A 12996-nucleotide genomic window follows, 5' to 3' on the forward strand; every position below is an offset into this window, starting at 1 on the left:
TGTAATATTGTAAATGACAATATGAATAAAATGACAATCTATAAAATGTACAATTGTTTACAAGACAATAGTGATGGTCAAATGAGATATCATCATCTTACATTTTCACTGGAAACCTGGATATCTGTCAGTGAAATAATAATGAGTAAACTGCCTTTCATCTTTCCCAAACACACCTGTTTCTTCATATTTTCTTGAAGAGAGATCAAAATAACAGTGCCACCTAATATATCAAAGTAGCTCAGTGTTCTAGCTGCCAAAATGATGCTCAAAAATTGTTTCAATTTAAAGGCAAATAGTGAATCTGTGGCATCTTACTACGCTGATGGACAGTGACTTTAATGGGGTATGGGTGGGGACTTGATAATATGGGTAAATGTAGTAACCACATTGTTTTTTCATGTGAAACCTTCATAAGAGTATATCAGTAATACCTTAATAAAAAAAATTGTCTCAATGTGAAAGTAACATAAAAAATTTTTAAGTCTATACAAAGCACATAAAAAACTCCATTCCTTATATTAGCAAAACTAGTATGATGATCCTTAAATGTTATACAACTTTTTTCTTTGCCAGAGAAAGACAACTGCTGACCACATGGGAGACCCAACCACTGTCCTTCTTCCTTGCTAAGATAATCCCAACTTGTTAGGTGACAAATGCTTAGTCCCAGGGAATAAATCATGGTGGCTCACACTAGTCACTGTATTCCTATTCCCTTTGTCAGTGACTTAACTAGTAGCAAACATATGATCTAGTTCTGGCCAATTATGTTTGAGGGGAATTCTGCTGAAGGGTTCCTGGGACTTTCTTCCCTGATAAGAGAAGCACACAAGAAGGCCCATTTTCACCTGCACTTCCTTTCCTGCTTTGGTTACTGTCATGTAAGGCATCACGCTTGAAACTAATGCAGCCATCTTGTGACTATGAGAATCACATAAATGCTAAACCATTATCAAGCCAATTAACCACTCTGGAATCTTTCACCTCCAGATTTATTATCATTTAGTTATTAATCAACCTTATTGGTTAGCAAATGTTAGCTAGGTATTCTGCTACTTTCATCCAAAATTATTCCTGATACACTAGGTCCCATATGTGGACAATGTCTTTATTTCACCTTTACTTTGGAGTGGGTTTTGTGGGATATAGAATTCTTTGACCATAGCTTTCCCTCAGCACTTCTACTGTTTTCCAGTTAGTATTGTTGCTGAGAAGACAGCTATCATCAGATTATAATTTTTCATAAGTACTTTCTCCTTTTGTAGCTTTAAAGATTTCCTCTTTATCCTTAACACTCTACAATTTTACTGCAAGTAGCAGTCACTCTACTTGGCACTTCATAAGCTTCTTCAATCTGAAGGCACAAGTGTGGAAAATACTCAGCATTCTCTTTACTGCCCCTCTATTTCTTTTAATATCTCCTAGAATTCCTATTGGACCTCCTCAATCCGTGTTGTCTTCTTGGTTTCTAACACTTTTTCTGTCCTGCATTTTGCGATCGGTCTCATTTCTATCTTTCAGTTCACAAATTGTTTTCAGCTTGCATAGTTTACTCTTTATCCAATTTACTGGGCTTTTAAAATTAATTTCCACTGTCAAGATTCTCGACTTTTTTTTTCATGGGGCTAACTGTTCATGTTAATAAGCTTGTCGTCTTATTTTCAAGATGTTATTCTCTCCTTTTATCTTTTTGAAAATCATAGACAAACATGTTAAGTCTCTTTTTGGATTGCTCCATTACTCTATTTCCTTGGATGTGAATTCGCCCATTTGTTAGGTCTGCTGATAACTACATGCCGGTGGATTCTTTTATGTGTTTCCTTTTATAATAAATGATTTTCCTCTATACAATGCTCAACTTAATAAGCATTTTGTGATGTCATGATGGTTTCATGGTTCCCTCAGCCCAATGATCTAAGCTATACAATTTAATCAGTTCTTGGATTAGGAGTTTGGGGTTTTTGCCCCTCAAGATACCATACACAGATGTAGTCCAGGCCAAGTTTTTATTGTCATAATAGTACCTCTGGCTTTTTCCCCAGGCCACAGGCAAATGATACTTCCTAGTAGAGATTGGGCAAATTTACTTCAGTCTTAGTTCACAAATGGGGAGTCTCGTCCAGCTTACAACTTCATGTTGGAAGCCACCTGTGATCTCCCAACAAGGACAGTGCCTGCTTTACCCTCCTCTATTACAGATACCTTTTCTATGCCTGGTTGATAGCTGGCTATGTGTCCTTATATTTAAAATATTAATTTTCATTCATTATTCTTATATACTTGCATGGAAAGGAAAGGTCTCTGTATGTACTCACTCAGAAATCTTGACAATCTTGACCAGAGCACTCTCTGTTTCCCTATGCTATCGTGGTAGTAAAGAAAACTCCATTAACTCATATGAACAATTAAGATTCATGATTCCACATATGGCACTTACAGTACTCTGAAGAGGATTTAGAAGGTTTTAGCAATTATGTGCAAGCCCCTTAAGACCTGATACCCTACAATGAATACTGCTGTGACTCGAATTTTAACTGACAGAGAACAAAGAAAGTGGAAAGTAGTTGTTTCATCCAAGGCATACAAGGCAAGGATCAATGCAGAAAAATAGAAGTAAGACAGTATCTGGAGCCATATTTACCAGGTACAAGTCTTAATGATACTAGTCACTAGCTATGAAACCATGGACAAGATGTTTTGTCATTATGCGCTGATAAAAAACTTAAATGAGTCAATGTGTGAGACTTTATAAAGTATAACAGAAGGAAAAAAGGTGCCAGGCTCTAATTCAAAACACTTTCCAAGTGTGGGCCACTCATCCTGCTCTAGAGCTCTGGTTCTACTCTGCCACAGATCCAAAAAATTTGTGCAAAACACAGAATGACTGCAACTTCCAGAATTCAATACAGTCTCTCAGCAAGAGCTCATGTCACAAGGCATAAGTCAGTGAAAGTTCACAATCCATTCATTTTCCAAAATAATTTAAAGATGGCATGGCAGCTTGTATTTATAAAGTAAGTGCAGTGAGGTTTTCCTTCAGGATGTTGCTTTTAAATGAAGCTCAGTTCATTCAGACATGATAGAAATCCAAAAATCTGTGGTATCATTTAAAAGAACAATATGGTGATAATGAGAAAGATCTGAAGCTTTGTTTTCTCCCTGGTGACATCTTTATAGGGAAATTTCCAAGTTCCTTGATGGAGACATCAGTAGATCTAAAACACAATTTAAAATAATCATAATTAGCTTAGTTTTTCCTTACATTATACTCCTGATATATTCTCTGTCTAGTTTTATGACATTCCCCAAACCCAGCCAACCCAAACAGAGCTCCTTTCAAGAAAACCTACTTGAAGACTTAAGATTTAACATTGATTTGACATGATAAGGTCTGAAAAATGCTTCAGCTGATACACTTAAAAATATAATAATAGTTGACATTTACTGGGCACCTACTATATGACAAGCACTAAGTACTTTTCTCCCATTATCTCATGTGATACTTGATATAATCCTATGCAGGGGACAGTAATATGCCCACTTTATAGCTGAGGCTTGTGAAGCTTCAAAATATTAAGCAATTTGCTCAAGCTTGCTTGCTTATTATCATTAATGAACAGTAGAGGAAGGATTTCAATGCATGTCTGTCTGACTTCAGAGTCAGTTCTTACTACTGTAACACACTTTTACTAAAAATGAAATAAACCAGTTAGTTACATAGCCAACTATGCCTACCACTCTTTATCTTATTCAAAGCTAACTTGTGAGCACTGTTAGATTAAAGGTCGTAAGCACAGTTCCTTGAGGAAAATAGCAAGAATAACAAGCCTAAGCTGAAAATGGCAGACAAGAGATGGAGAGGGACTGTTATTTTCCATACCTTTGATGATGCCAAGCCAACTTGCAGCCTTGGATTCATCTCACACTTGTCCTTTAGCAGCACAGCTGGTGTCATCTTTTACTTCCCTTCTCTGCTTGATTTCTTGCTTGATTCCAAACTGTACTTTTCCAACTTACAAAAAGATGATGACTAATGTTTTTTACAAGGGAGGTGATCCACGAAAATCTATTCCATGTAATCCAGTATTGGGTTTAACATTATGGTTGATCTACATTAGACACAAATAACACTAAACCCCACAGCAATCCAATAACACAGAAGCCTGATTTTAAAGAGCATACAGTAATTAGACAATAGACATTTTTAAAAGTTAGTGTTTCAGGTTTTCTCTTGAACTAGTACTACGAAGAGACTACACACACACACACACACACAATTTATTTGCTGGCATATGCATAAGCCAACTCTGAAGGATACACAAAAAACTGCTATACTGGTTGCTTCTGAGTAGCTGAGAGACAGAGGTAAGGGGAAGATTTCTTTCACTATGGACATTTTAATGCTTTTTGAACTCTGTCATACATATTGGTTACCTATTCAAAAACTAACAACAAAAACTTAAGAAAGGGTGTCCCTAATATTTTAATGCCCTGGTCATTACAGAAAAAGAAATAAACACAAAGGATTTAAATTAAAAGGATATGGAAAAGTACAAAAAGTTATGCTGCAGCCTTTACTGTATCATGAAAGTCAATGACAGCCACTCTCCATTGTTAAATACCATTTCACCAGTGTTTTATAAACTTATTCACAACTCCTGTGTCTCAAGAACTCCCCTGGTTCCCAGACCAGGATTCTGGATCTCTTAGGAAACTGTGGAAGTAGTGACAGTCCTTGGTTCACTTCCTATATTAGACAAAGCTGCACTAACTAAAATGTTGAATTGTATTGTTTTTTTATTGAAGCAACAGTTATTGCCTATTGATCAGAAACTATGACCAGTGCATAAAAATGGCTGATTAATAAAAATGTTTAATGAAGTATAAACCAATTAGTGCTATCTGTTAAATAAATAAAATTATATAATCCATGGATTCTACAAGAGAGAAAACAACAAATGTCCTTGGTGTTACAAAGACCAGGAATCACCAAATCTGTTTCTAATGGTTATTAGGGGGAAAAGGGAAAGGGCATATCAAGCTATAAATTTACCTCCCATCCCACCCAGAATAGTACCAACATGCAACATTTGCCATTCTCCTTAGTTCTGTGAATTACTGCCAGGACAAAGGTTCATATCCTTCTGGTTTGTGGGAAAGAAAAGACTGCATCCTACTGGTCTACCTCTATATTCTGTACACTCACCCTTCTCCAAGTTTCTCTAAGACATCAAACACTTCTTCTGGTTGCTTAGTTAAACTATCTTCATCCAACTTTTTCAGCTGCCTGTGAATGAAGAAATAAAACCATGACATACTGTTTACTTGGTAGCAACTAGACCACAAAATACACTATTTATTTAGCACCTTAGAAATTTCTCTACAAAGTCTTTACTAGTAAACAACACCAATGGCAAGCTAAGAGACTTTTATGGGATGCTGTAGGACTGTTCTATGGAAGTATTATAGGGGTCCTAGGTCAGCTTAATGAGCAAAATCAGGACCACAGGGTAAACTGCTACCAAGACAGACTTCAGTTCAACAGGTATAAGAATTTTCTAACACAAGTTATTCTAAAATGGTTTAGAGTGCCTTAAGAAGTCCCTAGCTCCCCATCATCGGAGAATTTAAACAATCATCATGTGGCTGAAATGCTATAAAGTGGACTCAAGAATTAGATTAGATATAGCCTTTAAAATCCATTTAAATCTGGAGATACCAAGAATTAAAATGGCATAAAAATCTCCTCAGAAAAGATGTTTACTGTAAGGTTAACTATGAATTGGAAGACAGTCTTAAGACAGGAGGCCAAGGAAGACATAGAAGACATTTTGCTCCCCAAAAGCAAGATTTGGGTAATTTTGTGAAAACACATGGATTCTATAGGTAACACAGAAACAGAAAGTATAAAGTATACACTTAGACATGATTGAAAGTGAAAAATAACTAGGCAGCTGGGAATTTCGGTCTCACAAAGCCTCTCCCACGAGCAGTCATGTACCTCTGACCAGTCCTAAAATCAGATATATGGCTGCTTACAAATTCCAGATAATTCAGATTTTTCTGACTATGCTCAACAACCATAACAAACATGGGAGGTTATAAATAACAATATTTTTTTAAAACATTGAGACCTCTGAAAATCCATGGGCTTAAGGAAGGAGCTTGCAAAGAAATATGTGTGTACATATCTTCCACACGTGGCTTCCTGAAACTACAAAAGGACAACAAAGAAAAGAGAGCTCAGGAAATGGTGAAATACGGTAGTCACACTGGAGATTTCTTTGTAAAGAAAAAGGTTTAAACTGAAAAGAAGGCCAATTTTTACAATAAAAAACTTGAACTTACACAGACACATGCACAAATTTGTACCTTTCTAGACGAAATAGCAAAACCACAAGACAAAAAAACAAACAAACCCTCGAACATATCAAGTGTATCCACCAATAAACACTGACCTCAAAAGGACAATCATATAGAATTTTATCAGTACTGCACTAGAGAAATGTACCAAATTACGTACTAGACAAATGGAGAACTGCTCCATGTCAATGCTTGCCATGACTTGAAAACTAATGAAATGACCACACTGACCTTTTAAAATGAAAAGGTCCTAAAAATTAAATTCCAGTGACATCATAAACACTCCCAGTTTCAAAACAAAAAGGGCTGAAGTGAAACCCCCCTTAAACTTCAGAAGTGAAATTTCTATGAACTCACAAGTTAGAAGCACTGAATTCCTAACTATAAACAATGGACAATACCTCACTTCTCAAGTGTAATTAAAGTTCTATAAAAAGCTTATATAAAGGAAGATCAAATGTGTGTTGACTTTGTGGTCTACAAACGGCAAAACACTTTTCCAATTACTACAAAGACCCCAGCATAACAAAGGAAACTGCCATTGCCATGTCAGAGACAGCTGCAGGCCTCTGATAATAGACAAACTTTGTATGAATGCTCAGATGCTTCTTTAAAAGAATCCAAGTGATTTTTTAGTTTTGGTCTGGTATTAAGGGACCTTTGTTATCTCTGGTGCCTGATAATCCAGAGGTGATCAATAAATATTTGCTAATGGATTAATGAATGTAATGATGGGAATCATAAACCTTTACCAGCGATCTCCGCAAGTTTTCAAAATAAAACATAATTTCACCCTAAAAAGTATTACCTGATTATCAACAAATAAGATTTCTAGTAGAAAAGCTTTTGATGAATGACTTAATAACATTTTATACCATGAGTCTTCTTGGAAGCAGCACTATAACCGAAACAGCTGACTCTGACAATTTAGCTCTCTCAGAGGGGACGTCCCCAGGTCCTAGGTAGTTTCATTGCTTGTTCATAAATGAATAAGCCTGGCCTATTCCGTGGGGTGGATGGTCCCCTCTTAAGTCAGATGGCCACGTGGATGGCCAGCATTCCAGAAATGTACTCTACATCTTCCACCACACTACTGCTTAACGGCAACTCATTTTTTAAATCATGAATTCCTACTTAAGCCACTGGCTTTAATCTATCATCCTTCACTTAGTCACACACAAATGTCAAACTCATGAACACAGGGATCATTTCCTTCATTGGGATTGCTATTCCTTGCTGTAAACACATGCCATCTGAATCTCTGAAGAAACACTTGGATCTTTCCAAATGCAAAAAAGTGTTTATGACATATTTACTCACAGGTTTGGCTAATTCTCAAACCTCTTTCTCCCATCTTTGAATTCTTATAAGGTTCATTTTATTTATGCATGCCTATCCCTCTTTCCACAAAGAATTTGACATGGGTTACAACAAATACATAAGTTGATTAAGTTTTTTAAATGATAATAAAGTTAATGTGTCCCCCAGCCCCTGCCCAGCTAAAATTCCTATGTTGCAGTTCTAATCCCCAGTACCTCCAAATGTGACTGTATTTGGAGACAGGGCCTCTAAAGAGGTAAAGTAAAGTGAAGTCCTACATGCGGCCCTAATCCAATATGACTGGTGTTCTTGTAAGATGAGATGGGACACAGACAGGTACAGAGAGAAGACCATGTGAAGACAGGAAGGAGACAGCAATCTACACACCGGGAGAGAGGCCTCTGAAGAAATAGCGCCGCTGACACCTTGATCTCAGACTTTCAGCATCCAGAACCATGAGAAAATAAATTTTTGTTGTTTCAGTGACCCAGTCTTTGAAACTGACATGGCAGTCCTAACAAACTAATACAAAGGACAATAAACTTAATCTGCAGCAAATCAGGCAGTCCCTAGTTAGGATGAGCAGAAAAGCACCAGCCATTAAATATTTCACCTCTGCAATGCTCCTCTCCTGCATATTTAATACATTTTTTAAAATCTGAAAGGTACAGGAATAAGTATGCCAAAGAGCAAAAAAAGCTTACTCTTCTGCCCAAGATTATACAACACAAGGCAAAGGAATAAACAAAACTCAGATTACTAATCCTTTTCAATTAAACCAAAGCCCCAGAGAAAAAACGAACATATTTCATATATAAATATAACCAACCAATGTACATTTATAACTGGATCACTATGGTGCTATAGTAAAATCTTCTAACATACACAAGGCCCTGTGAAACGGGTACTTCCAGAGAGGCATCAGAGGGAGGCAGTTAAGAACTGTTGGACCTCCAGCAAATCACTAACCTCTCTATGCCTTTACTTTATCACCTGTAAAACAGAGAGACAGAGAGAGAGATAACCACCTCACAGAATTGCTGTTTGGATCAAATGAGTCAATATTCATTTGAGTCATTCAAAATTATCATTTTATAGGTCAAAAATGGTCAAATATCAGCACTTTCATATAGCTCAACAGGGGACATGAAAAGCACCGAGAATAGTGTCTGGCACCCAGGAAGTGCTGTACAAGTGTAATAATCATTATTTCAGTCTTAGCACACTAAAGTAGGATGAATTATGAGCCCACCCTAACCAGATATTTGCCTTTAAAGTGTCTGTGCACTTCAAACAAACTCCAAGTGTGCAACCCAGGCTATCCATCCCTTCCCTTCCCCTCTCCATTACCCTGCACTCCCACACACTGAACACTTCCTACTTTAGAGCTCATTCTGCTGCAGGAAGTCAGAGGTCTGGGTGAAACAGAAGCTAACTACATTGCACCTCAGAGAAGCATTACTCTCTTCACTGTCTGTTTTTCTCCAGATGTGGCAGAGTGACATAGGACCCCTAGAGTAAAGCAGTGATACAACTGCAACCAGCCCAGCAGTTCCACACCTACGATCAGCAGCCTCCTTGATCTAGACTTAAAAAAAAAACATTCCAGGTAGCAGCAGGATCTGCAGCTGATGCTCAACAAAACAATAAAAGCTGGGTCCAGTGACCCAGACCTAGAGCAAAGAAGGAAACACACAAGACCGTATCTCAACTTCTGGGTCTGTTTGCCCATCTTGAAAATATCTTCATTTCTTATCTACCTTCCAATGTCAGCTTTCAAGAGCAGAGAAGGACGTGAGGAAAATTAGGGAGGCACTCCACATCAGGAATGAAAGACGCCAGCATCATCCTTGAGTGGGGACACTACCAAGAACATGCCATCCTCCACGAAGCCCTCCCCTGCTGAACCTTCAACCTTTCCTGGCACAACTTCAGCCTTGGGGCAAAGCTCTTCCCCTCAATAGATCCTCCCCACTGCACCCCTCAGGTGAGAAACCCTTCCCTCAAGTCCACCAGCCTTCCTCTCTGCTTGTTCCCCACCCACCCCTTGGGCAGACTCCTCGCAGGGACTCATCGGTTGCAGGGTTCCGCCTACCTCAGAGTCCCTTTGAGAGCCTTCCCCCGGAGGCCCCCCGGTCTCAGCAGGTGCTCTTCTAACTTGTCCCCACGTTTCTTAGCGGCTGCTCCGTTCATCGGTTCCCCCCTTCCGCCAGGATGTCCCCCCACGGCACGGGCTCTCCCTAACCAGCCCCACGTTTATCCCCAAGGCCCATGGTCCCCTCTGCCGGACCCCCACCCGCCAGGCGCGGGGGCACTCGCAGGTGCATCAGCCTGGTCGCCTCGTCCCGGTGGTCCATTCCCTCCGGGGGCTCGCACACGGCTGTCTTCCCTCCTCCCGTTCCCGCCTTTCCCGCCCAACCCCCTTCCCCTCGGCCGGTGGCCCCTCACCGGCGCGGCGGGTTCCTCAGCTGCACCGTCTCCATGTCGCTGCGGGCAGCCGCCCAGACCCGCTCACTGCCCCATCTCCCCCGGGACCTCCCCGAGCCCGCCCCGAAGACCCTCCCACACTTCCGCTTTCCGCCCCTGCCGGAAGCGGCGCGGGTCGCTGGAAGGGGGCGGGGCCGCGAGCACTGTGCCTGGGTCACGTGGGACGAGGCTTGCGTCACGTGGTGAGCCAAGGCACTCGGAACCACGGAGCTGAGGAGGTTCCTCCAGGCGGTTTCCTCAGCCGGGCTCCGGGCTGCCCCGGCCGCTGTCTCGTTGCGACTCTGTAAGCCCAGGACACTGGGACTCCAGGCAGGGAACCCATCCCTCAGGCTCATCGGAGATACTGAGGTTTCTTGCCAAGCGCCGGCTTGATAAGAAATGTCAATTGTTAAACAGTTAAGTTCTGCTCCAGAGACTCCTGGAACTATCTGTGGTTTTCTGCTGTTCTTACCTGGTTGAATTATTGTTTCAGACGGAGGCTGGGCAGTGCATCCCCTTTCCTTGGATGTCACAGAGCATCAGCCTGCAAACCACCCCACCCTCTCTCTTAACGGCCTCACCTTTGAGACAATTTGTAGACTTAACAATAGCTAATATTTATTACGCCCTTGTCATGCATTTGTTTTCATATATCCTTATTTAACCGTCTTATCAAGCTGTAACGTTATCCCCAATTTTAAGTATTTATTATTTGACACAGTGCTGACCTGTTTCAGTACTTTGTTAATATTAGCTCATTTATACTCCTCTAACAACCCTGTGAGGTAAGTACTATTATTACTCTGCCTTTATAAGGCCAGTGAGGTGAAGATCACATAGCTACAAAAGTATATACGCTTGGGGTTTTAAATCCAGGGCAATCTGATTCCAGAGCCTGCACCACATTGGACAACCACGGGTGTGTACCCTCTGGTGGCATCAGAGAGCTCCCTATCCGCTAAGAGCTCCAGTTCCAGCAATGGCAATTCTGATAGCCTCAGTTGTCACCATCATCAGTGGGCATTAAGAAAATGACACATTCCACCCAATTTACGCGTGGAGAAAGTTACATAAGAAAACTTACGCAAAGCAACCTCTCACTGTTTTTAATTGTCCTGCTTTTCCCAAAGGTATGACATCTATGAAATTTAACTGAGCAACCACTTTTCAAGGCCCCCTACGTATGGCACCCTTATGCTCAAAACTGGGTAATGGAGCCATTTCACTGACAAAAGAGGAAAATATTTACTGAGAATCTACTATGTGCAAGCACAATACTAGACTTAATCCTCAAAACAACCCCAGGAAGTAAGAATTAGTACCCCCCATTTACAGATGAGGAAGCTGAGACTCCACTATATATACACAACTAGTGAGAGCAAAGATTTTAACCTAGGACTATCTTGACACCACAAAATTCATGTTGTATTTGCCACTTTGCTCTATTACAAATCTATACAAATGGCAGTGAGAGCCCTGAGGAAGTAAAACTAAAAAAAAAGTTTCTACAGAGTTAGGAAACCATGACGAATCTCTCCTGTAACAGTTAATCCTCTGTCTTCTGAAATCCTTTTAGCTCTTTTTCTGTACTCCCAAAGCACACTCTGCTTTTTACCCTATGTTCAGCAGTAGATACTTAATAAATGTTTTTTAAAATAAATGTCAATTTGCCAATACACAATTGTCAAACATTCTTCCTTTATATCCCTCCTAGGACTTTTCCAGAAGATAGACTGACATGAGGATTGCCCTCTTTTTCAACAGAATCTCCAGTCCAGCACTGTTCCATAGAAATTTCTGCAATGGCAGAAATGATCTGTTTATGTGCCATGAAAAACAGTTGTGGCTATTGAGCACTTTAAATATGGCTAGTGTGACTGAAAAACTGAATTTTGAATTAGCAAATCTCAGCCAACCAAAATATGATAATAACTTAAGACAAGGAACCAATTATCAGGGTTACACATGATTCATTCATTCAGAGCTTACAGAGCTCCATGTGTCCAGCACTGCTAGGCTCTGGGTACATAACAATATTCAAGATACATATGAATCCTACCTTTTTTGCAGTTTACAGTGTAGAAGGGATAGTTATTAGGTAATTAGTGATACATGAAGATAGAAAACTATAATATGAGAACCTAACCAAGTCTAGTAGGATCAGGAAAGCTCTTAGAAAGCTGAGACAATCATTCATTCACTCAGTAAACATGTATTGAATATCTGCTGTAGGCCAAGCTCAGTTCTAGGTGCCAGGAAGTGAGCAAAACATAAAGTTTCTACCCACCTGGATCTTACATTCAAGTGGGGAAGTAATAACAAGTAGACACAAAAACTAGATGTGACTGAAATAAAGTCACACTAGTATTTAAAGAAAAAACAAAGCAGGAGGGACAGCAAGGGCAAAGTCTGTGTTAGAAGAGCTGCTGCAAAGTTGGCATGTTTGGGGCAGACTGAATAAGGAAAGTAGGAGATGAGTGGCTAGAGCTAGGTTGAGTGTGAGCTATGCAAAGATACAAAAAATTACTAGAAGTTAGTTGAGTGTTTCGGTTAGCTATCACTGTGTAACAAACCACCCCAGAGCCCAGTGGTTTAAAACAGTAGCCATTTTCCTGTTTTTGTTTATTAAAAATACAAATGTTAGGATCATCTGTGTACAAGTCTTGGTATGGACATACATACATATATTTCATTTCTCTTGGGTAAATACATGGGTGAGAAAATAGCTGGGTCATATAGAAGATACATGTTTACTGTATTAAGAAGCTGTTTCCAAGGTAATTGTACCATTTTACATTTCCACCAAAGTGTATGAGACTTCCAATTGCTCTACATCCTCATCTA

At 39.8% G+C, this 12996-nt stretch overlaps 1 protein-coding gene across 1 annotated transcript in view; it reads right to left on the bottom strand.

The window, feature by feature from the left end:
- The window catches only part of STK4 (serine/threonine kinase 4), an 82332-nt gene extending 72047 nt beyond the window's left edge, over window positions 1-10285 (bottom strand). Inside the window, exons 1-2 of the mRNA XM_037012798.2 lie at window positions 10135-10285; window positions 5210-5290 (exon numbers count right to left, since the gene is read on the bottom strand). Of these exons, the coding sequence (XP_036868693.1) occupies window positions 5210-5290; window positions 10135-10169 (116 nt within the window). The 5' untranslated portion in view covers window positions 10170-10285. The remainder of the gene's footprint in view (window positions 1-5209; window positions 5291-10134) is intronic.
- Window positions 10286-12996: the final 2711 nt, after the last annotated feature.

The sequence above is a fragment of the Manis javanica genome, chromosome 5 (assembly GCF_040802235.1).
Source record: "Manis javanica isolate MJ-LG chromosome 5, MJ_LKY, whole genome shotgun sequence".
Classification (NCBI taxonomy): domain Eukaryota; kingdom Metazoa; phylum Chordata; class Mammalia; order Pholidota; family Manidae; genus Manis; species Manis javanica.